At 49.0% G+C, this 20293-nt stretch overlaps 1 protein-coding gene across 6 annotated transcripts in view; it reads left to right on the plus strand.

Moving 5' to 3' along the window:
• Positions 1–13036, plus strand: part of SREK1 (splicing regulatory glutamic acid and lysine rich protein 1) — a 459678-nt gene extending 446642 nt beyond the window's left edge. For 3 of the 6 annotated variants that reach the window (XM_078675176.1, XM_078675177.1, XM_078675179.1), the window contains 2 exons: positions 9522–9888; positions 9943–13036. In XM_078675176.1, coding sequence (XP_078531302.1) covers positions 9522–9888; positions 9943–11333 — 1758 coding nt within the window. In that variant the 3' untranslated portion in view covers positions 11334–13036. Of the gene's footprint in view, positions 1–9521 lie in introns of all 6 variants that reach the window. The other 3 variants (XM_078675174.1, XM_078675175.1, XM_078675178.1) reach the window with 1 other exon arrangement.
• Positions 13037–20293: the final 7257 nt, after the last annotated feature.

Here is a 20293-nt window from a genome sequence, read left to right on the forward strand (position 1 = left end):
TCCAAAAGAGGAGCACCCTGGACCCTCCTGGTCCACTCAAGATGCCATTTTAGGTCCACCGCGTGGGCCTTGCATTTGCCAAGACTTGTTGCCCAATCCTGGGTCCAGCGACGTCGACAGCAAGAACCTTCGTGGGACAGCTCGCACCTCCATCCTGGTCGCCGACAATGCCTCCTGGTCCGAGAGACTGCAGAGCCCAGCAGCGCCCACTAACCTGGCTGAGGTGACTTCGTCCGGTGCCATCCTGGTGCCCACTCAAATCACTGGCTAGTGATTCAGAACTTGGTCCCCTCTGCTTACAGGTTTCTTCTTCCCTGATCCAGGCTTGGATCACCTCGAACTTCTTCACTGGTCGCCTGCCAGCAACTTCTTTCTTCAGGCTCCTGGATCTTCAACGAGGGTTTCCGACGCAACTTCAACCCTATGCAGCCGCAGCCCCTGGGCTAGGTAACCTGAGTACTCCGGTGCTCCAGCATAGTCCAACACCCTAAGTTTTCGGATCCACTCTTGTTTTCGACCCACCTAGTCGGGTTCGCCCGAGAACAGTAACTTTGCAACTGCTAGCCTCCATAGACTTTTTCCCGCCTTACGCGTGAGAGTTCCCACTCTGCACACGACGTCCACAGGCCTCCTGCATCTAATCCCAGTGTTTAGAATTGTAGGCCTAGCGATTCCTGAGTCTAGAAAAGTATTACTTACCTGCTAGCAAGTTCGCATTCCACTTACTGTGTATATGGTTTTTCGTGCCCCTAGGGCATTTGTGTAAATTGTGCGACTTAAAGTATTTTCGTAAGAGTTTTGTTGTGTGCTTAGCTCCCTGACTCATAAAGAGTTCAGGGTAGTCTTGTTATAAATAAATATCTGTTTATTTTCATAACAACTTGTGTGGTGTCCTTTCACTTGGTGTTCAAGGGGTAATGTGATGGTAAAACAGCTGGCTTAACACGCCCTCTAGAGTCTTAGCCTTAGACTGCTCGTATCCATGCTACTAGGATAGCTGGTCTATAAGGTTGACTTACAACCAATCATCAATAAGGGTTGTTTGGACTGATACATAGTGATCACTAGAATAGTGAGCACTGCGTATCAGGCCAACTTCTCACAATGCAGCCTATCTAGGCTAAAGCTGCCTCTATGATCCTGCCTGTTTTTACCTTTGAAAATAAAGGTTGTGTGTTTCAAAGAAAACCAAGGCAGTGTTTTCTTCTTTGCATTGTCATATAATGTAATTTATATGTCTTTATTTAGCAAATGTAAAGTTGTTACAGGCAATAATGGCAGTTTTTAAGCCTAGTATGGTTATATTTGGGCTCCATATGTATATGTATATGCATATTATCTATATATATATATATGGTTATTTTATGCGTATTTATATGTATTTATATATATATATGTAGATATATGCATATTATTGGCTATTGCTCCGGGGTCCCGCACGTGTGCGGGACTATTCAGTGCTTATGACTTTGATGAGTATACCCCTGGAAGAGAACTAGGATTACAGGTAAGTAACTAATCCTTTGAGGGGTTGCCACACTCTGTGAGGGGGCTGTCTTGGAGGCTTGTCCTTCCTTGGTTGTCTTGGACTGGTTCCCCATCATTGTTCTTGGTTGGGGTTGTAGTCCTGCTACATGTTGTCATGACATTTTTACATGTGTTCCTTGTCGAGGGGGGGGGGAATGGTGGAGGGGGAGGGTGGCAGGAGGGGGGCTTTCTACGTACTGGCAAGGTGGCTGCTCAGGGCTGTGCTGTTCTTTCTTCTTTCACTGCCTTTGGGTACTGCAGTTTTGACACTGCTCTTTATGGTGGTGTTCGTCACCATTCCTTTTTTCCAATTTTTCTACTCTCCGACACTGTTCCCATACTCCCACAGTTTTGTCTGATGGCTCACGTGGCATGGAAAAGTTCTCCGAAGAAAACTGATATAGGCGCGCCAGGGTGTGACTTATGTGACCTCGCTGACATCACATAGGTGGACAACGCCTGGGCGGAGCCGCGTGATGCCGTCCCCCGGCGCGCAGGGATGCTATGGCAAAAAAAAAATCCGGATACAGTCTCACGCCTGGGGATAATTCTACGTTAAGGAATCTGCGGCTAGAATCGTCTCTACCAGATACATCGTTACCGAAGGTAAGTAACTCGTACTTTAACTAATTTGCACAATTTCCATAAACAGTCCTTTCCACTAAACATGTTTATTTACTATCATACTACCCGTTATCCACATTACTTATTATCCACAACTACCCATCCCTTTCTCTCTATTAAGCATTGCCAAACCCCAGAAAAAAGTGGTGTTCACTATATCATTTTTTTTATGTCTGCGTGGGTTTCGCACATGGGCAGTCTCGCTGGCGAGCTTTTATGATTTAAAGAGAACTTCAGTAAAGGGCTTTAAGCCCCGCCCCTCTTTCCCATTGGCTGGTGTCACCGTTTATGCTAAACGGTTACCAGCCATTGGGAAAGAGCTTTTCGTGATGTAGACTTTTCTCTTTTTTCAGACGGCCCACTTGGACGGGCTCCTCTGATTTACGTTTGTCGCAAAAGTTTTCTTATCTTGTGGCGGCCATGTGTTTCAAACACATGGCCCCATAAAGACCAGCTCTGCAGCGTGTTTATTTTTGCATCTGGGTTTCACTTTAAAGTGAAAGCGAGATGCAAAAATAAACCGTGGCAGCCTGGCGAGCGCTTTTTTGGGTTTCGCCTGCCGAAAGGCTGCGCTCTGCGCAGCTTTTCAGCGCAGGTGAAATCCTATGTCGACAATAAGGACTTCTGGAACGTCCCCCGGCTCTCATTGGCTAGCTCCATAAATGGAGGCTAGCCATTGAGTGCCGGATCTGTCCATCAAGGCTGGACCAGATTCGGGGGCGTTCCGGAGATTTTTTCCCAGGGCGGAGTTAAGTTTTTTCCCGTTCCCTCCCCTTTCACTGAAAGTGAATTCAGATGCGCTGTCCATTCCCGCCCCCTCCGTGTGCCTTTCCGCCCCCCTCGCTGTCCTGTGCACGTTTCCCGCCGTCCGTGTCCTCTCCCGCCCCCTCCCGCCGTCCGTGTCCTCTCCCGCCCCCCTCGCTGTCCTGTGCACGTTTCCCGCCGTCCGTGTCCTCTCCCGCCCCCTCCCGCCGTCCGTGTCCTCTCCCGCCCCCCTCCCGCCTTTCGTGTCCTCTCCCGCCCCCTCCCGCCGTCCGTGTCCTCTCCCGCCCCCTCCCGCCGTCCGTTGTCCTCGTAGGTGCTTGTTTGTTGTTGCCATCTCTGCCTCCGGATCCTCTCGTGACGTTCCAGTGGAGCCCTCTGAATCCAGATGTTTGCGGCTGCCGGACCTCGCCGGGAGCGAGGAGGGGAATGAGTCACGGAGCAGGATCGCTCGCAGCCTCGTCGCCAGATGTTGTAACTTCCAGAGGAGCTTCTCCGACAGCGTGGCACCGTGTCCGCGCCGGCCAGGATGGGCAACGGCAGCTCGGCGGAGGTCTGCTGCGTCGCACGGGTGGGTAAGACGCAGGGGGCGCATCTCCCTCGGGGCGAGGAGGCCATGGTTTGGGGAGTGCGGTGGGAGGGGTTCAACTTCCATCCCTAGGATGGGGTTGGGAGGCTGTTCTGTAGTGTAGGACGTCTGATATCGTGTTTTACAAAGCTTTTCTGTCTTAAGCACTGTCAATCGACATTACTAGTACCCCATCTTTATCGCACTCGCCGACTCTGAAAGGATGAAAGGCAGAGCTCGCCTCGCCTGGATTTAAATCACTGCTACAGTCAGCGCGAGCCTTGTGCAGTCATCTTTTGGAATATGATCATCCCTGCTGTGCGTTAATGTGCATCACTTTACTGCCCTGCAGCTAGATAGAAGTGCACTTCTCAATGCATTCCTTGATTTATATAGCGTGAGCGCATGTGTGCTGCACAGAGTAATGAGCAACCATTAAAGAGAGTACCTTCAGACAATGTGCGGTGCTCGTTTGCCCCGCCCCCTTCCCACGCATCGGCATGCCTCAAGGCGCCTCCAGGTGAAGCAGGATAAATTAAGCTTTCACAGACCGGTTTTGTACGCTCTGCTCATACATTTTAATACCCCTTACCTGCAGAGGTTTGTTTTTGTAGGGGTGGGAAGATCTATAGGGGTGCAGGGGGCTTCCATCAAACAAAATACATTCGGCTCTTGGGGGGGGGGGGGGGGGGGTGTAATTGCTTTGTATATAAAATGTTTGATTTGAATGAGTCATAGTATGCACGTTTAGGGTGTAGTTTAAGATACCCAGAGGTACCATTTATACGAATGGTTACTGGATGCCTGATCCTATACCCAAGCAACCGTCATCTGCTACCTTAGGCCAATCCGTTGTCTAGGTGGATGACTACAGCTCCCAGAATGCACCAGGCCGACAAATGACGCCGTGGGCTGGGTTCTTGGTGTTCCGAGTGGCATTTCTTCCTTGAAACGAGCAGACCCTTGCTCCCAAGGAAGTAGTTTGTGCTTTCAATGGGCAGGCACAGAATTGCCTTCTTTACAAATATCTCGTTTTTCTCCACACTGTTCATAATACCTCACTAAAGGCGTTTCCAAAACGCTGTAAATGTCAGCTGTTACTTGCACCCAAATAAGTGATACTTAATTTACAGATCTAAGATTGAGAAAGGGCGAATCTCCCTTGTAGAGTGTATGCGGAATTGACAAACGTTAAAAAAAAATGGCGGGGGAGAGCAGTGTATTAAATAAAACATTGAGTTGGGGAAGTTGTCTTTCTGTATGTGTGTGTCTATGCTTCTTCTTTTGGTAGGGCTGGCTTATTTACCGGTCTTTACAATTGTTTCTGTGATTTCTGGAGCTGCTCACGGTGCAGGGATGCTGCACCCGGACTGCCCTGGTGCTCTGCAGCATGCAGCACCCCTGGACTCGTCCCTGTGACCTCACCAAGCGCTGTGTGTGTTTGGCTATAGCTCAAGAACTTTAGGAGGTGGAAGATCATTGGCCTAGTTAGTAAAACCCGGATAAGAGCATTTGCCGCTTCCGGTTTTAAAGCCCAGCTTTGGGCAAATATTCTACTTTTGATCCTGAGCAATTTCTCGCCCCTCCAGCTACATTCTGCGAAATATGGTCCTCCCAGGATGACGCTTTAAAGACCTCGAATGTGGGTAATAACGTTTAGTTTGGTGCTCCATTTCCCTTCCAAAGGCGTGAGCTACTGGCTAAGTGTCCCTCTGCATGTTGCGCCTTTTTGCCCATTCATCTCCTTCCTCGCGCCTCATCCCACCTGCTGACAGGGCGCTGATGGCCTACCTAATGCTCGAGTGACCTAGTTTCTAGTTTAGCATTGTCAAAAAATTATGGATTGCTTAAACAGTTCGCGCACAGGAAGAAAAAGACTGCAAATCCAAGATTGCTTTGAGATTTAAACGTGTGCCCATGTTTCTCGTTTAAATCTTTCTCTTGGCAATGGTTTACCTGAAAGCTCTGATGACATGCACTTGAATTCAATAAAGTGAGGGTTTATGTGGCGCTCGAGCAGCAGGGAGAAGACAGTCCGCAAGACAAGGGCATTAGTGATGAGCATTACAGAACAAGTGCGTTTTGAGAAGGGACCTGAAACGTGCGTAGGGAGAGGCATTTGCGAGAGATTAAGCTAATGGCAATGTAAATGACAATGCCATTTATTTCTGTTTTCAAAACCAACACATAAATACAAAATTTGTCATTTACAATGCCAATAGCTCTAACTTTTCCAAAGGCGAAACCATTGCATTGTAAATGCTTGTTTTATTTTGATATCTGGGTGTTTTAAGAAACCTTTGAAACGAAGTTCTCCATTTGCCCACTTCTGTGCAGGCGTCACAGTGTCATTGGTTTTATGGCTCAAAATGCTCAAGGACACAAAAAACCTCAAGGTCCTGCATCATTGTAACAGCAATTTCTTAGAAAAAGTTTTTACGTATAAGTTATGCTTGACCATTAACTTCTATTATATGGGGTTGTAACATATGTAAATGCAGCAGTATAGCAGTATGTCTATTCTCCTGCACCTACCTCCGTGTTAAGAGGGGGTGCAGCAGCACTTCTCACCTCACCTCCCACCCCCGCACATACCAACTCCCCACCCCTGGTTCCAGGACAATTGCTCACGGCGGTCCATTGCTTGGTGACTGGGAACAGTCAAAAGTAGGTGTCTCGAGACATCAGGATGTGTAGTGTTCAATGTCTGGAAGGGTTCTTAGGCTTTTGAAAGATGACGACATTTCCCCATCACAACGAGGACCTTCCGGTTTACGTAGAAACTCCAATAAATAGATTACAGACTATCGGCAGTCTTTAGCCGGCGAGTGTATAGCCGAACATTGGATAGGACAGGCCTTCGCGTAGTCGATACCAGCCACCCGCAGGACAGAGTTGATAACTACAAGAAATATTTATTCATTAAATAAACTCTTCCCACTCCGGAAGAGAACAGGAGTTTCTACAAATGTGAACACAATTGCCACACCATGTAAACTGCAAGAAATATATAAAAAACTATTTAAAAAATCAGCTTCGGAGGAAGATTACACGGATGAAGTTGTTTGCATGCTCAAAATGCAGACTTTTGAAGCCAAAAAGTATGAATGTTGACTAGTTCTGATGTCCGGTAACATCTTTGAAATGGGAATTACACAACTGGCAATACTTTATTTGGTTTGTTAGGATTGTTTCGGAATTATTGACTGCCTTTTTTGTTTTCATAAACTGTGCATACATGTGAAAGGCAACTAAAGTTACTTTATTAGTAAACAATGCCAATGCTTTGGAAAGAAACTGTATTTATAACCTTTACTTGGCAATTGCTACTGATTTAATCATCCTAATCCCAAATTTCATCGGATCAAACTTTTATGGGACAGGTTCAAATCTCATTATTCCGAACAATGCCAAAGAAGGTAGTACAGGCATATTTAACCATCTAGAGGCCGAGCACAAAGTCATGCATTTCTTGGCATCCAATTATCTGAAACTAACATATCACAACCCAACTTTCAATTGGGCCACCCACCCCGGATTCATACTGCTTTCTTCAATGAGTACAAGACAACAACTACATCATACATTTAAGTTCATAACGCGACTAGGCTTTAGATATTTTGGGCACATTCATTCCTGAAAGTCCTGCGAGAAGAGACCACTAAAGGCGCCATAGTTCTCCAAATGATGCACCTTGGTTATCAAGAGTTAACTCATTTTTTTCCATAGCAAGTATATTCCACAAGCGGTGAAGCCATCCCAGGTGAGTGGGCAGATCTACCGATCCCCAATATAAAAGAATATTCTGCACAGCTGCCCCCAGTGCTAGTCCTATCTGCCTCCCCGGCCGTGTTTTTAATGGGTACGTAAAACGATTAGGTAAGCACAGCAATCTATAAGAGGGAAATCTAGGTAATTGTATATTAACCCCTTCCAGGCTGATAAATGAGCTCAGCTCGTCATGAGCGTAACCTGCCGTACGCGCATGACTAGCTGAGCTCGTCATGTAACGCGGTATTTTTAAAATTGCCGGGCACAGCGGGAAAAGCCGCTGCAGCGATGCGGTTAAGGTGCAAGTCGATATCGATTGCTTGTGTCCAGTAAGACGGGAGTTGTGGGCAATCCCAAAGTAAGTGTTCCAAGGTCCCTTGAGCCCCACAGCCTCCAACAGTCTAGGCTACGTTCTGGGTTTGCTCTATTTAAACGTACAGGGCGAGTACCAATATGTAGCCATTATAGTGAATGTTTGGGTGAGTGCTGCATTGCAGGCACTGTGTCTGGCCCTATAGTACATCTCCCCCTTTCTTTATTGCTCAATGGCCTTCATAGGTCAATCCAATTGGTTGACTGGCCTTATGCCTGTGCCTGTTGCGCTGATTCAAGAGTGCATATTGCCCAGAAATGAGCCGCCTGTCAGAGGATTTGGTAATCAGCCATCTCTCATATGGGGTAAGGTGCCTCCGAGTCTGTTGCTCTGGAGCAAAAGCCTGTGGCGGAGCTGCAGATAGTGTAAGCGCGTTCAGTTTCAGCTAGGGCAACATTTATGCTTAGTTGATTAAAAAAGGATCACTGCCTCCTCGATCTTATGCCCCATTGAGCGGCAGTTTGTCTGCTGCCACGGGTGCAACTTTAAAAAAAATTCTCAGATGACTGAGTTTGACAAAACTTCGAAGTGTGTTGTTAAAATTAAAAAGCTTTTGTCTTCAGGTCTGTCACGTTTCAGTTAAAAAAGTGCCTCACCTTACATCTAGCTTTTATTAACCAAATAGTAAAACACGTTCTCCTACCTGGGCCAAAGGCTTAGCATCGTCTTTTCCTGTTGATGGGCAGAGTATTCCCTCCCACTCCGAAGTGAAGGAGCGTTTTATACTATCCTCTTACTAGAACAATGGCTTTAAAACTTCATACTTAGCCCTCTTAAAAATAATTTTCCGGGGTCCTCTATGCGACACAGTTTAAAATTGCGTAACTAAGACCCTTGAATCCTCCAATCTTATCACGTTGAAAGTTCATGCCATCAGGGACACCAGGTCCCAGTGCTGGACTTTTCTTTCATTAATAAGCAATTACTAGTAATCTGTGGCAAACCATTTTAGAAAATACTTCTCTACAGGCTTTAACACAGTGTAACAACAATCTATCCATAAAGGCTTATTGGCTTCAACGTATGGTTTTCACAATCAGTAATTCAAGCTTAGTGTTTGTGTCACTATTTTTCGTAGTAAACATATCAGACCTCTCATCTGACATATTAGGTGCACTGCCTTGATCATTGCCCTGTCACAATAGCCAACTCTAGTGTATAGTATCAAACATAATCTGTGCAATACAGGCATTCTTTTTCAGTGGAAGCACCCAATTTCTCCCCAATGGAATCTACTATCGAGGAAGATCAGTGTCTGGATGGAGCTAAAGATCCTCTCTCAATAGTGTTTTAAAAATAAAAACACTATTTCTGTTAATTAAAAAGAAACGGTATGGCAAAATCTGTGCTGCCAAGCTAGACCTGAAAAAGGAACTGGTTAGGGTTTCCATTCGCTCAGGAAAGGCTTTGTTGTGTATCACTTACTCCATGGTACCAGTGTACAAAGGTCTGAGTTAACCCCTTTTGAAGCAATTTTGAGCCCCATCTCCATTTGACATGTTGCTAACATAGTCACAAAAAGTATAATATATTGAAAAGAAAACGAAGTGAAATAACTTGCTTTTGGCAAAATTAAATTGCTATGTATCACTTAGAAGAAACTAAGTGGCAACACCCACTAGAAAAGCTATGGGCTGCTTCCTAAAGTTTTCTTATATTTCACTGGATTAGAAACCTGCCAAAAGGTTCACAGCTCTTCCTATTTCAGTCTCAACGGTCCTTGAAATAAGGAGACTACCCATGAAGAAAACTAATCACAGATTGACATCTTTTCCATTTATCGGACTTCACAATTGTGTCCATACAGGGTTTGATGTAAATTGTGTTGTCCTCTGATTAATTTAAAAAATCTGTTTGTAGAGCATCACTAATTGTATCATTTTCCTTTCTTTATAGGTAGAAGGTCACAAAGCAGAGCAGAATACTGGAAACCTCAACGAATTGGAAAGTAAAAATGAAGCTGAAATCAAAGATGTACAAAATAATACATCATTGGATAATGAATTGGGGATAAGCACGGACAGAATATTGCAAAATAATAATGAATGTTTGCAAAAAATGGATGAAGTATTGAACAGTACCAGTGAAGACATGGTAACCGGTGAGGACTCCTTCCGGACCGGTGAGGACTCCTTCCGGACCGGTGAGGACGCGGGCGCCTTCCGGGCAGGTGAGGACGCAGGTGCCTTCCGGGCAGGTGAGGACGCAGGTGCCTTCCGGGCAGGTGAGGACGCGGGCGCTTTTCGGGCAGGTGAGGACGCGGGCGCTTTTCGGGCAGGTGAGGACGCGGGCGCCTCCCAGGCCGGCGAGGACGCAGGCCCCTTCCAGGCCGGCGAGGACGCAGGCCCCTTCCAGGCCGGCGAGGACGCAGGCGCCTTCCAGGCCGGCGAGGACGCAGGCGCCTTCCAGGCAGACGAAGACACGGGCGCCTTCGAGGACACGGGCGCCTTCCAGGCCGGTGAGGACACGGGCGCCTTCCAGGCCGGTGAGGACACGGGCGCCTTCCAGGCCGGTGAGGACACGGGCGCCTTCCAGGCCGGCCAGGACACGGGCGCCTTCCAGGCCGGCGAGGGCACGGGTTCCTTCGAGGACACGGGCGCCTTCCAGGCCGGTGAGGACACGGGCGCCTTCCAGGCCGGTGAAGACACGGGCGCCTTCCAGGCCGGTGAAGACACGGGCGCCTTCCAGGCCAGTGAAGACACGGGCGCCTTCCAGGCCAGTGAAGACACGGGCGCCTTCCAGGCCAGTGAAGACCCGGGCGCCTTCCAGGCCAGCCAGGACACGGGCGCCCTCCAGGCCGGCGAGGACACGGGTGCCTTCGAGGACACGGGCGCCTTCCAGGCTGGTGAAGACGCGGGCCCCTTCCAGGCCAGCGAGGACACTGGGGCCTTCGAGGCCGGTGAAGATGCGAGCACCTTCCAGGCCGGCGAGGACCCGGACGCCTTCCAGGCCGGCGAGGACCCGGACGCCTTCCAGGCCGGCGAGGACCCGGACGCCTTCCAGGCCGGCGAGGACCCGGACGCCTTCCAGGCCGGCGAGGACCCGGACGCCTTCCAGGCCGGCGAGGACCCGGACGCCTTCCAGGCCGGCGAGGACCCGGGCGCCTTCCAGGCCGGCGAGGACCCGGGCGCCTTGGAAGACAGCGAGGGTGCCTTCCAAGACAGCGAGGGTGCCTTCCAAGACAGCGAGGGTGCCTTCCAAGACAGCGAGGGTGCCTTCCAAGACAGCGAGGGTGCCTTCCAAGACAGCGAGGGTGCCTTCCAAGACAGCGAGGGTGCCTTCCAAGACAGAAGTGTCATTTTACAAAATAGCGAGGACCCTTTGCAATGTGAAGATAGTGCCCTGCCAAACAGTGACGACCTCCACCTGCAAGACGAAATTGCCCTGCAATACGAAATTCCCCTGCAAGATGAAATCCCCCTGCAAGATGACCTCCCTCTGTATGAGGACCTCCCTCTGGAAGAAACTGGTGAAGGCAGTCTGCAAGATGATGATGACAGCAGCCTGCAAAACAATAGATGCAGCATTCTGCCAGTTAATGAAGAATGGGCCATTCAGAATCAGGATGGAGTACTGCAATATAATGATCAGGTGGACATGAACAAGAGGGTACTTGAAAGCACAGATCTCCAAAATGGTGATCAGGGAGAACTTCAACAGAATGGAGACTATCAACCATGTAACACTCACTCAGTAGAATATATGTAACATAAGGAATTATCCTTCAGCCCAATTCAGAGCTTCAATGATTATTTTAGACTTTGAAAGATCAAAAGGCTCAAAGCATATTGAATGGACAGTCCAAAGCTCCTATCTATGCGTGCTTTGTTGTAAAAAGGATTGCTTGGTTTCACAAGAAAATTAGGCATTTGGACCAGTGGTATACAAATGAAATGTCTGATGTTATCAAAACTGTTAATGTTATTTAAGTATCGTTTCCTTTTTATGATGGCTAATTTCTCCTTTAGAGGTTAATGTTAAACTGTTAACCTGTGATCAAATAACCTTTACTATACCCAAGAACTGGAGAGAAGCATTGAGGTTATTAAATTTTTTTAAACTGTTTTTGATTTAATGAGGTTCTTGTAACATTGTGGATTGAATAACATTTGTTTTATTGCTATTGCAGTTCAAGCACATTAATGTTCCTTCACAAAATAGCTTATTTTCCTTTTGCTTTCTTTGTTGTATCCATAAATTGTGAAAGGAGTAACTCAATAGGAACTAAACCAATGCATGCTATTGGTTCATTCTAACAGAAAGAACATGTTGTATAGCAGCCCAGATTACGATCATCACATGTCTGTGAAATATTTCAACAAATAACATATTTCCAAGGATAGTATTGCGGTTTGTCACGTCTGCTTTAAGTGCTGTTTTTGGGAGATTCATTATTCTCTTTAACATAGATTTAAGATGCGCAGGCTTAATCTTCAATGCCTTTAAAGTGTGATATTGCTTTATTGATTAAACCTGTCACTTGCTGACAATCACTACTGCTTTACCCTTTTAGGAGCTCTTCCTAAATTCACGTACAGGTATTGAAAGCCATTCAAAACAGTTGCTTGTCTTATCTCATTTAGCTTTACTAGGTATGTTGAATGTCAGCAGAAAGAATAACCATGTGACGATCAGTTCAGCAATGCTTAGTGATATCTAAAAACAAGCAAGTATTAGTTGAATGGTTGCAGAGACCATGTCTCTACTTGGAAGAAACTCCCCTTTTTGAAAGAAAAGGGATGTGATGCCTTTTTTTGCAAGTACCTTTTCCCAGTCAGTTTCCTAATGGGAATAGTATTGAACATGAATGTATTTTCAAAAGTACTAAATATATAAGTGCCCACATCTCCGGGATACTGTGCAAAAAGCAGTATTCACACAAGTATTGCTAGTTCTTAAGAATACATCGTAAAATTAATTCGTTATTCAAGTATGCCATCCAGCAATTGTTTCCTTTTTTTGTTAAAGGCATGAAGAATTGGAAAAAATAAGGGGTGTAGTAGACGTTGGCTCCAATTTTTGTTTGTGAAATAAAGACATTATTTGGGAAATATATGGCTGCACTTTAAGAGACATTAAAATTGAAAGCAATTTATTTTGTTTTTGAGACGGGATAGTGGCATAGGAATGAAACACAGAAATGTATTCTTACCACAGTTTCTTCAAAACCTTTAAAATATTTTACCATGTAAAGTATTTGAAGTCCCATTATAGTCCTATTTGTTGTGGGCAAGTAAATCGCGTATTGTTCAGAAACATTGTCTGAATGCGCACCTTCAGACATACTGTAACAGATTTTGGCTTTAAACATCTGCAGTGATCTTATTACATGTAAGTAGAATGGAGTGCAAACATTGTATATCTTGTTACATTTGGTACCATTTCACTAATAAAAAGATAAGTATTTTAAAGGAGTCCTTTCATTCCTAGGGTTTTAGAGTGGTTATCTTCAGTTTATTTGGGGTTCTTTTAAAACTGTTAAAGCAGCTCAAAGGCCATCTCAAAGCTGTGGGAGCGTTGTAGCTGAAGGGTTAGGGAGAGCCCTGAGAACCCAATGATCTCCACAAAACACTTTTGCCAAACTGACTGGCTGATAAGTAGTGCATTATGTGTAACTCACTTTTGGTTTTTCGTTTGTTGTGACCTTAAGGTGGGTGGTTCAAGAAGTAGAGTTTGAAAGAGTGTGGAAGTTAGAACTGAAGAGTATTTGGGGGTAGTGCCTTTAAGAGGAATTGGGACCTAACAGTGTCTCACCACCAGGGTACCTTGATTTCATAGAGCGAGAGAGAACTTGTGTGTACAAGTTGCTTCTCACTGACTGATTCATCTACTGAGGCAGAGGAGCCGAAGAAGAAATTGGACTGAGATTGAGAACCTCTGGAAATTCTGGGGGACTGTAGTCCTAAAATAGATAAATGGATAGGCAATTGTACATATAATTAATAGTCCTTCACATCTTAACTGACAATCATCCAGTTGTTGGATTGCCCTCACCAAATGGACCAGCGGCTTGCTTATGGTTCTGTATTGTAGTGTCTGTCTAACTGCTAGAATTTTAAAGTGTGCCAATGTCCCCAAATGAATGTTCGTTCCTACACAAGGTTGTACAAAGCTCAACTATTTTACAACACTATCCATCATAACCTATCACAGTAACACTAATTTTGCAGCGTGAATCTTTCTGGATTCACTATGCTGTGCATTATTCTACAGTCTAGTTGTTGGGTCCGGAATTGTTGTGTTTCTTCTCTTTGTTTTCCGCGGCCCAGGTGGCCGTCGACATACCACCATTTGGTATCCTTCGTGACATCGACGCGCTTCCTTCTTAAGCTCTGACCTTTGGTCGCTATCTTCAGGTTCTTTTTGTTCAAAAATTGAGTTTGGATTGTCAGTGAAGGAGCTCCACAACTTTAGAGAGAAGACTCCACGGAAAACAGGAAGATCGAGAAATCACCGGAGAGCATACCGGATTACGAGTCATTTAAAGGACAACGAAAGAGGAGAAAGAACACTGAGAACTTCGTTTCTACAGAGAATGAGCACACAGGGGGCTCCCTGGGCACGGTGATGGACAAAACTACCTTTAAATTCTGTGCCAACTTGCACCACAAGTATGTGTAGGAGGACCAACACCCAGTTTGCAATCTCTGCCTGCCGCTTGACCATCGATGCGAGGACTTCAACGCCTGCACGGGATTCACTTCGAAGACCCTCTGAGTAAGAGCGAGGCAAATAAGAGCAAACTACAGCATGCAGGGGCAGGGGACAACTCCATCGCTCCAAGATTTGGGACATTCCACTGGAGAAGACCACATCGCCGAAGGACCGGAGGATGCCATAGTCTTCGCGGTGGAAAAGAAAAAGACCCAGGTAAGTCGTTGAACCCCAGGCACTCCACTGATACTCGCAAAAGTGAGACAAAGTCCTCGGAAGGAGCATTGCCGTCGAAACACTCGACATCCGCAACTGTATCCAAGGACAAACAGCCCGTCGGTTCCTTCGATAAGGACTCCCAGACGACAAAATCCCAAGATAAGGCAAAGGCGTCTAAGAGCAGTCCCGAAAGGGACGCTTCGACATCGAAAAATGAAGGGCTAAAAGCGGCTACGGCTTCGACAACCGCGAAGAGAAAAGCCGAAACCCTCCATGCCGAACACGTGTCCGACATGGAGCAGAAAAAGAAAAGGCTCGAGGCCGAGATGGCCAGTATCTTGCAAAGCAAGAGAGACTAAGACCAGATGATACCGTTCACTATTCAGTCGAAACCCACTCCCGAAGCCGAAAGGTGCGTCTAGGAAATTCAACCACTGACCACACCAGAACCTGGCGAGGAACAGTACAAGGAAGAGCTATATTACGGTGACACCGAAGGTGAGGAAGACTAGCAAACTTACCAGGGCTCAACATCCTTGGAGGCGCAAGACTTGCAGTGGCAGGATCTCGACGCCAAATCACCGGAAGAAGTGGTAGAAATCTATCCCTCGAGGCCTTCGCTGCCGGACGACATAGGGATCTATACCAGGTCATCAAGTGGGCTGCAGACACATATGGAGTGCAGCTAGAGGAGGCGAAACCCCAACCTTGCTTCCTCTTGGAGACATTGTTGCCATCACAGACAAGAATCCAGTTCCTACCCATGCTCCCAAGTGTGCCGGACCAGGGGAAGGAGGCCTTCAAGGAACCTGCTGTGTGTAAAGCAGTTACCCCAAGGACAGAGAAAAAGTACAAACACTCTTCTAAAGACCCTATGTATATTAAGGGATCAGTACCAGTGGATTCAATTATAACATCCACAGCTAGGAAGAGGGCAAATGTACCAACAAATACAGGACCACCTCCAGACAAAGAGCAGGAGAATGGACCTAATGGGGAGGAAGATGGAAAGGAGTGCGGCGATCAAATGGCGCATCGCCAATTCCAATGCGCTCATCAACAGGCACTCATACCAGCACTGGGAAGAAGTGGGCAAAGTCCTAAAACACCTACCTGAGCAATACCAGAGAAGGGTGAGCCACCTGGTAGAAGAGGGAAAGAACATGGCAAATACGTGTCTGAAGTCGGCCCTAGACGCAGCGGAGACATCAAGCTGGCAGATTATGCTGGGAATAACAGAGAGGGAGGCATGCCTGGCTAAGGATATCTGAAAGAAACACGTTAGTGTTCAATTCCTTACCTTAGAATATCCCCAGGCGTCAGACTGGATCCGGAAAGTTTTATCGTCAGCAGTACCCCTGCGCTTCGGTAGGCATTGTCTTGCGGCTCCGCGTCCGTCTTCGGCATCGTGATGGCCGGAATGACGTCGCTGGAGTAATTAGACGCTGACGTCCGTTCTTCTTTTTTCCACGCCAGCAAGCGCAGATCCGGGAAGAGCACGTGCCCTTAGTAATTTTTTGTCTATCTTTTTTGAGTCGACTCAACTCCTGGTGCCTGTAGGGATGCCCGGTTTCAAGCTGTGTGACGCCTGTCACCGACTGATGTCGGTTACCGACCCCCACCGCCGGTGTCTCTACTCCTTCGGGGCCGACCACAATGAAAAGTCATGCCCCAACTGGCAGGCCTTGACGTCGAAGGCTAGGCGGGAGCACTCCCGTAAGCTCCTCGAGATCCAGCAGTCGGCTCCGCGCCACTCGAGGTCCCGCTCGAGGAGGAAGTAGAGGGACTGGTCGCAGAGCCGCAGTCATCATCGATCGTCTGGATGCAAGTACTCGCACTCTGGTAAGGCGAGGCATGACAAAAAGAAGTCGAAGAAGCATCGTAGCTCTACGACTTCCCCTCGCCAGTCGCATGACTCGGTCGAGGGTTCGGGTGGCGCCGCCCACGCAGCTCCGGCGGGGCCCCGCGCAGTTGCATCCAACCCCACACCCTCCGGTCCCTGTACTCTGTGCGACTCCAGAACAGATCAGAAAGTTCCTCGTGGCCATGAGGACACTCTGTCCGCCGTCGAGACCCGCTGGCGCACCTTCGTGCCCCGCGGGTCCGACTGGGGGTCCTAGCCCTGTGTTGCCAGCAGCTTCCGCCTCTGCACCGCCGGCAACTTCGGTCCCGACGCCGCAGGACCCTGTGAGATCCAGGCCTGGATCCCGGTTGACGCTAGTTGACCTTACGACTCCTCTGCTGTCGCCAACCCCCTTGGTGCCTCCTCCGGTGCCGTCCTCTGACGACACCGTCCCCGGTTTTAGCCCCGGCCCGGGCTCGGCATCGGAGCGGAGCTGCACGGCTCCGTCCCTGAGGCTGACTGGTGAGCTTTTCATCTATGCCCCGGCTCAGTCATTTTTGCCTGTTAATCAGGACACGGATGAAGGGGAGGATGAGGGGGGGGTCTGAGGACCCTCTGGCACAGCAGTGCCAGTTAAGTCAGGACTGGGCAGATGAGCTAGGGGAGGCCAGTGGTCTAGACACTTCGCCTGCCAATGGTTTGTTCTCTCCTCCTTCCGTGGCGACGGAGGAGGGAGCAACTTATGCTGTGGTGCTGCGCAAGGCGGGCAAGGCCCTGAGCCTTGAACTCCCTGCAGTGGCCGTGAGGACTAACCTCCTTACCGAGGTGCTTTAACCACTAGTAAGCTCTTTGGAGCCTTTGCTGCAGTTTAATGAGGCCCTCACTGCTGTTCTGATGGGCACTTGGTCCAAGCCCACCACAGTTCTTCCTGTGGATCGGAACGTGGTCCGGCGCCACCGCCCACCTCCGGGTGACCCCTGCTTCCTGTCCACCCACCCCACTCCTGAGAGCCTGGTTATCCAGGCCTCCACATCCCAAACCGCATTCCCTACCGCACCCCCGGACCGGGAATCCAAAAGGCTGGAACAGTTTGGAAAGAAACTGTTTTCCTCTGTCAGTTTAGGGTTGCGTGTCCATTAATACTGCATGCCTTTTGGGCCGTTACACCCACTCTCTGTGGGATACGCCGGCGGACGTGCTGCCCCACTGTCTGGTGGAGGCCAAGACACTGCTCGCCCAGGCTCTTGCTGAGGGGCGGGATGCAGCACGGTACTCCATTCGATGTGGACTTGACACCATGGACTCGCTGTGCAGAGCGATTGCAACGACTGTGGGGATTTGGCGTCACGCCTGGCTGAGGTCCAACTTTTCAGGGGATGTCCAGAGCACTCTCGTGGACATGCCTTTTGATGGCCGTCGCCTCTTTGGCGACAAGGCAGATGGCGCTCTGGAGCCCTTTAAGGACTCCAGGGCTACGGCCAAGTCCTTGGGCCTGTCGGGCCAGCGCCAGCACACTTCTGCTTTTCGCTCCTTTCATGGCCACGGAAGCCCGGGGCGCCTCCGCACGTTTGTCTAGCCACAGGTCGCAGAACCAACCTCAACGCGGTCGCGGACATGCATTCCGCCGTGGCAGAGCAGGGGGTCAGAGAGCCGGTCAGTCCACATCCCCTCCTGCAGCATCTGCCTCAAAGCCTTCCTAGTCCGAGCTTTCAGGCCCATTCCACGCCAGTGGGAGGCAGAGTTCGCCATCACCTTCTCCACTGGTGTACCATCACTTCAGACCGGTGAGTGCTGCACATCGTCCGAAGGGGCTACTCCCTCCCCTTCAAGACGACCCCTCCAGCCATGCCACCGCAGTACCACTGCATGTCGGGGGATCACTTGTAACTTCTGCAGGAGGAAGTTACAGCCCACTTTGCCAAGGGGGCCATTGAGCACGTTCCTGGGCCAGAAGTAGGGCTTGTTTGTTACTCCCACTACTTTCTGGTTCCCAAGAAGGGAAAGGGGGCCTGCACCCTATCTTGGACCTCAGGAGCGTCAACGTCTTCCTCCGGAAGGAGAAGTTCAAGATGCTGACTTCAGCTCAGGTTCTGGCTGCCCTAGACCCTGGAGTATAGATGGTAGCGTTGGACTTGCAGGACGCTAATTTCTATATTCCCGTCCTTCCGGCCCACCGGCGTTACCTGTGATTCACTGTAGGCCAAGAGCACTTTCAGTTTACTGTGCTCCCCTTAGGCCTCACCAGTGCCCTCAGGTGTTCACGAAAGTGATGGCTGTGGTCGCAGCTCATCTGCACAGATCAGGGGTTCCAGTCTTCCCCCATCTTGACGACTGGTTGTTGAAGGCGGGTTCGCCCCCAGACAGTCGACTTCCACCTCTAGACTACGGCCGACCTCCTGCATTCGCTGGGGTTCTTCATCAATGTGCCGAAGTCACACCTGAGTCCCTCTCAGAAGCTCCTCTTCATCGAGCGGTTCTGGACTCAGCGCAGTTTCGGGTTTATCCTCCCGAGCAGCGGGTTCGGGATATTCAGGCTCTGATTCCGATCTTTCAGCCTTTATCCCGAGTTTCGGTCAGGATGACCCTACGGCTTCTGGGACTGATGGCCTCCTGCATCCTGCTGGTACATCACGCCAGGTGGCGGATGCAGGCTCTGCAGTGGGACCTGAAGTTCCAGTGGGCACAGCGTCAGGGTAACCTGTCCAATCTGTCCTGATCTCGGAGGGCACTGCGAGATAGTTGCAGTGGTGGCTTACGGACCGCGATTCGGTCAGTGGCAGATCCCTCTCCATTCCCCAACCGGAGCACACAGTGGTGACGGGATGCATCCCTCCTGGGATGGGGGGGCCACATGGGAGAGGCGGAGATCAGAGGCCCGTCTCCATATCAACCTTCTGGAGCTGCGGGCGATCCGGCTTGCACTGAAAGCATTCCTTCTCTCTGAAAGGAGAAGTGTAGTGCAGGTGTTCACAGACAACACCATCGCCATGTGGTATTGCAACAAGCAGGGCGGGGTGGGGACGTGGACCCTATGTCAGGAGGCTCTGCGCCTCTGGACATGGCTGGAACATCAGGGCATCACCCTGGTGGTTCAACACCTGGCAGGTTCCCTGAACGCCAGGGCGTCTCAACTCGCCGTCGGTGTATGATGGATCACGAGTGGAGTATGAACTCGGACGTGGTGCAAGGTCTCTTTCAGCAGTGGGGAGAGCCTTGGTTAGACATATTCTCCACCGAAGAGACCGCGCAATGACATCAGTTCTGCGCGTTGGAATTTCCAAGGCGGCATTCGCTCAGAGATGCTTTTCGTCGCAAGTGGAGTTGCGATCTGTTGTACGCCTTTCCGTCTATACCACTTGAGGTTCTGAGAATCTGGACCCGTTTTCATAAATGTCGTCGTATCATGACTATTTTGGTATCAGCGAACCGAAAATGGCGAGCGTACGATGTGCGAGTGTTTTCGTCATGTTCGAGTAACGTGTTCCTCATGAAATCAGGGATTCCGTTCTGAACCCTTGGGTTCCATTTTGTGTGCGGCAGCCATTTTGTGGTTGCCCTCACATAGGCCGATGTCTGAGGCCGGACGAGTCCTTGGGGACACGTACACCTTTAGCTGACTTCTGTGTGACCTGGGCAGGCTGACTCCATTGCCTCTGTTACTGGTTGCAACCAAAAATGAAGAACCGGGTTATTTAAGACCCAGCGGTGCCAGGGGACACACCCGAAGTCTCCGGATTCACCTGTCTCAGAACTACAGAAACGCAGAGTCTTCTTGGTGACGTCAAAGATCAAATTTATTGGTTGCAACCAGTAACAGAGGTCCACGAAGTACAAAGACTGTATATTCGTAGGAGGCTGCTCTATTTTACAAAGCGAGACATCCCTTTTATACCAAATATTGTGCTTCAGGCAAACATTCCTTATTTACAGTTGACCAATCCCATGTGTACAC

Source organism: Lissotriton helveticus, chromosome 2_1 (assembly GCF_964261635.1).
Source record: "Lissotriton helveticus chromosome 2_1, aLisHel1.1, whole genome shotgun sequence".
Classification (NCBI taxonomy): Eukaryota; Metazoa; Chordata; class Amphibia; order Caudata; family Salamandridae; genus Lissotriton; species Lissotriton helveticus.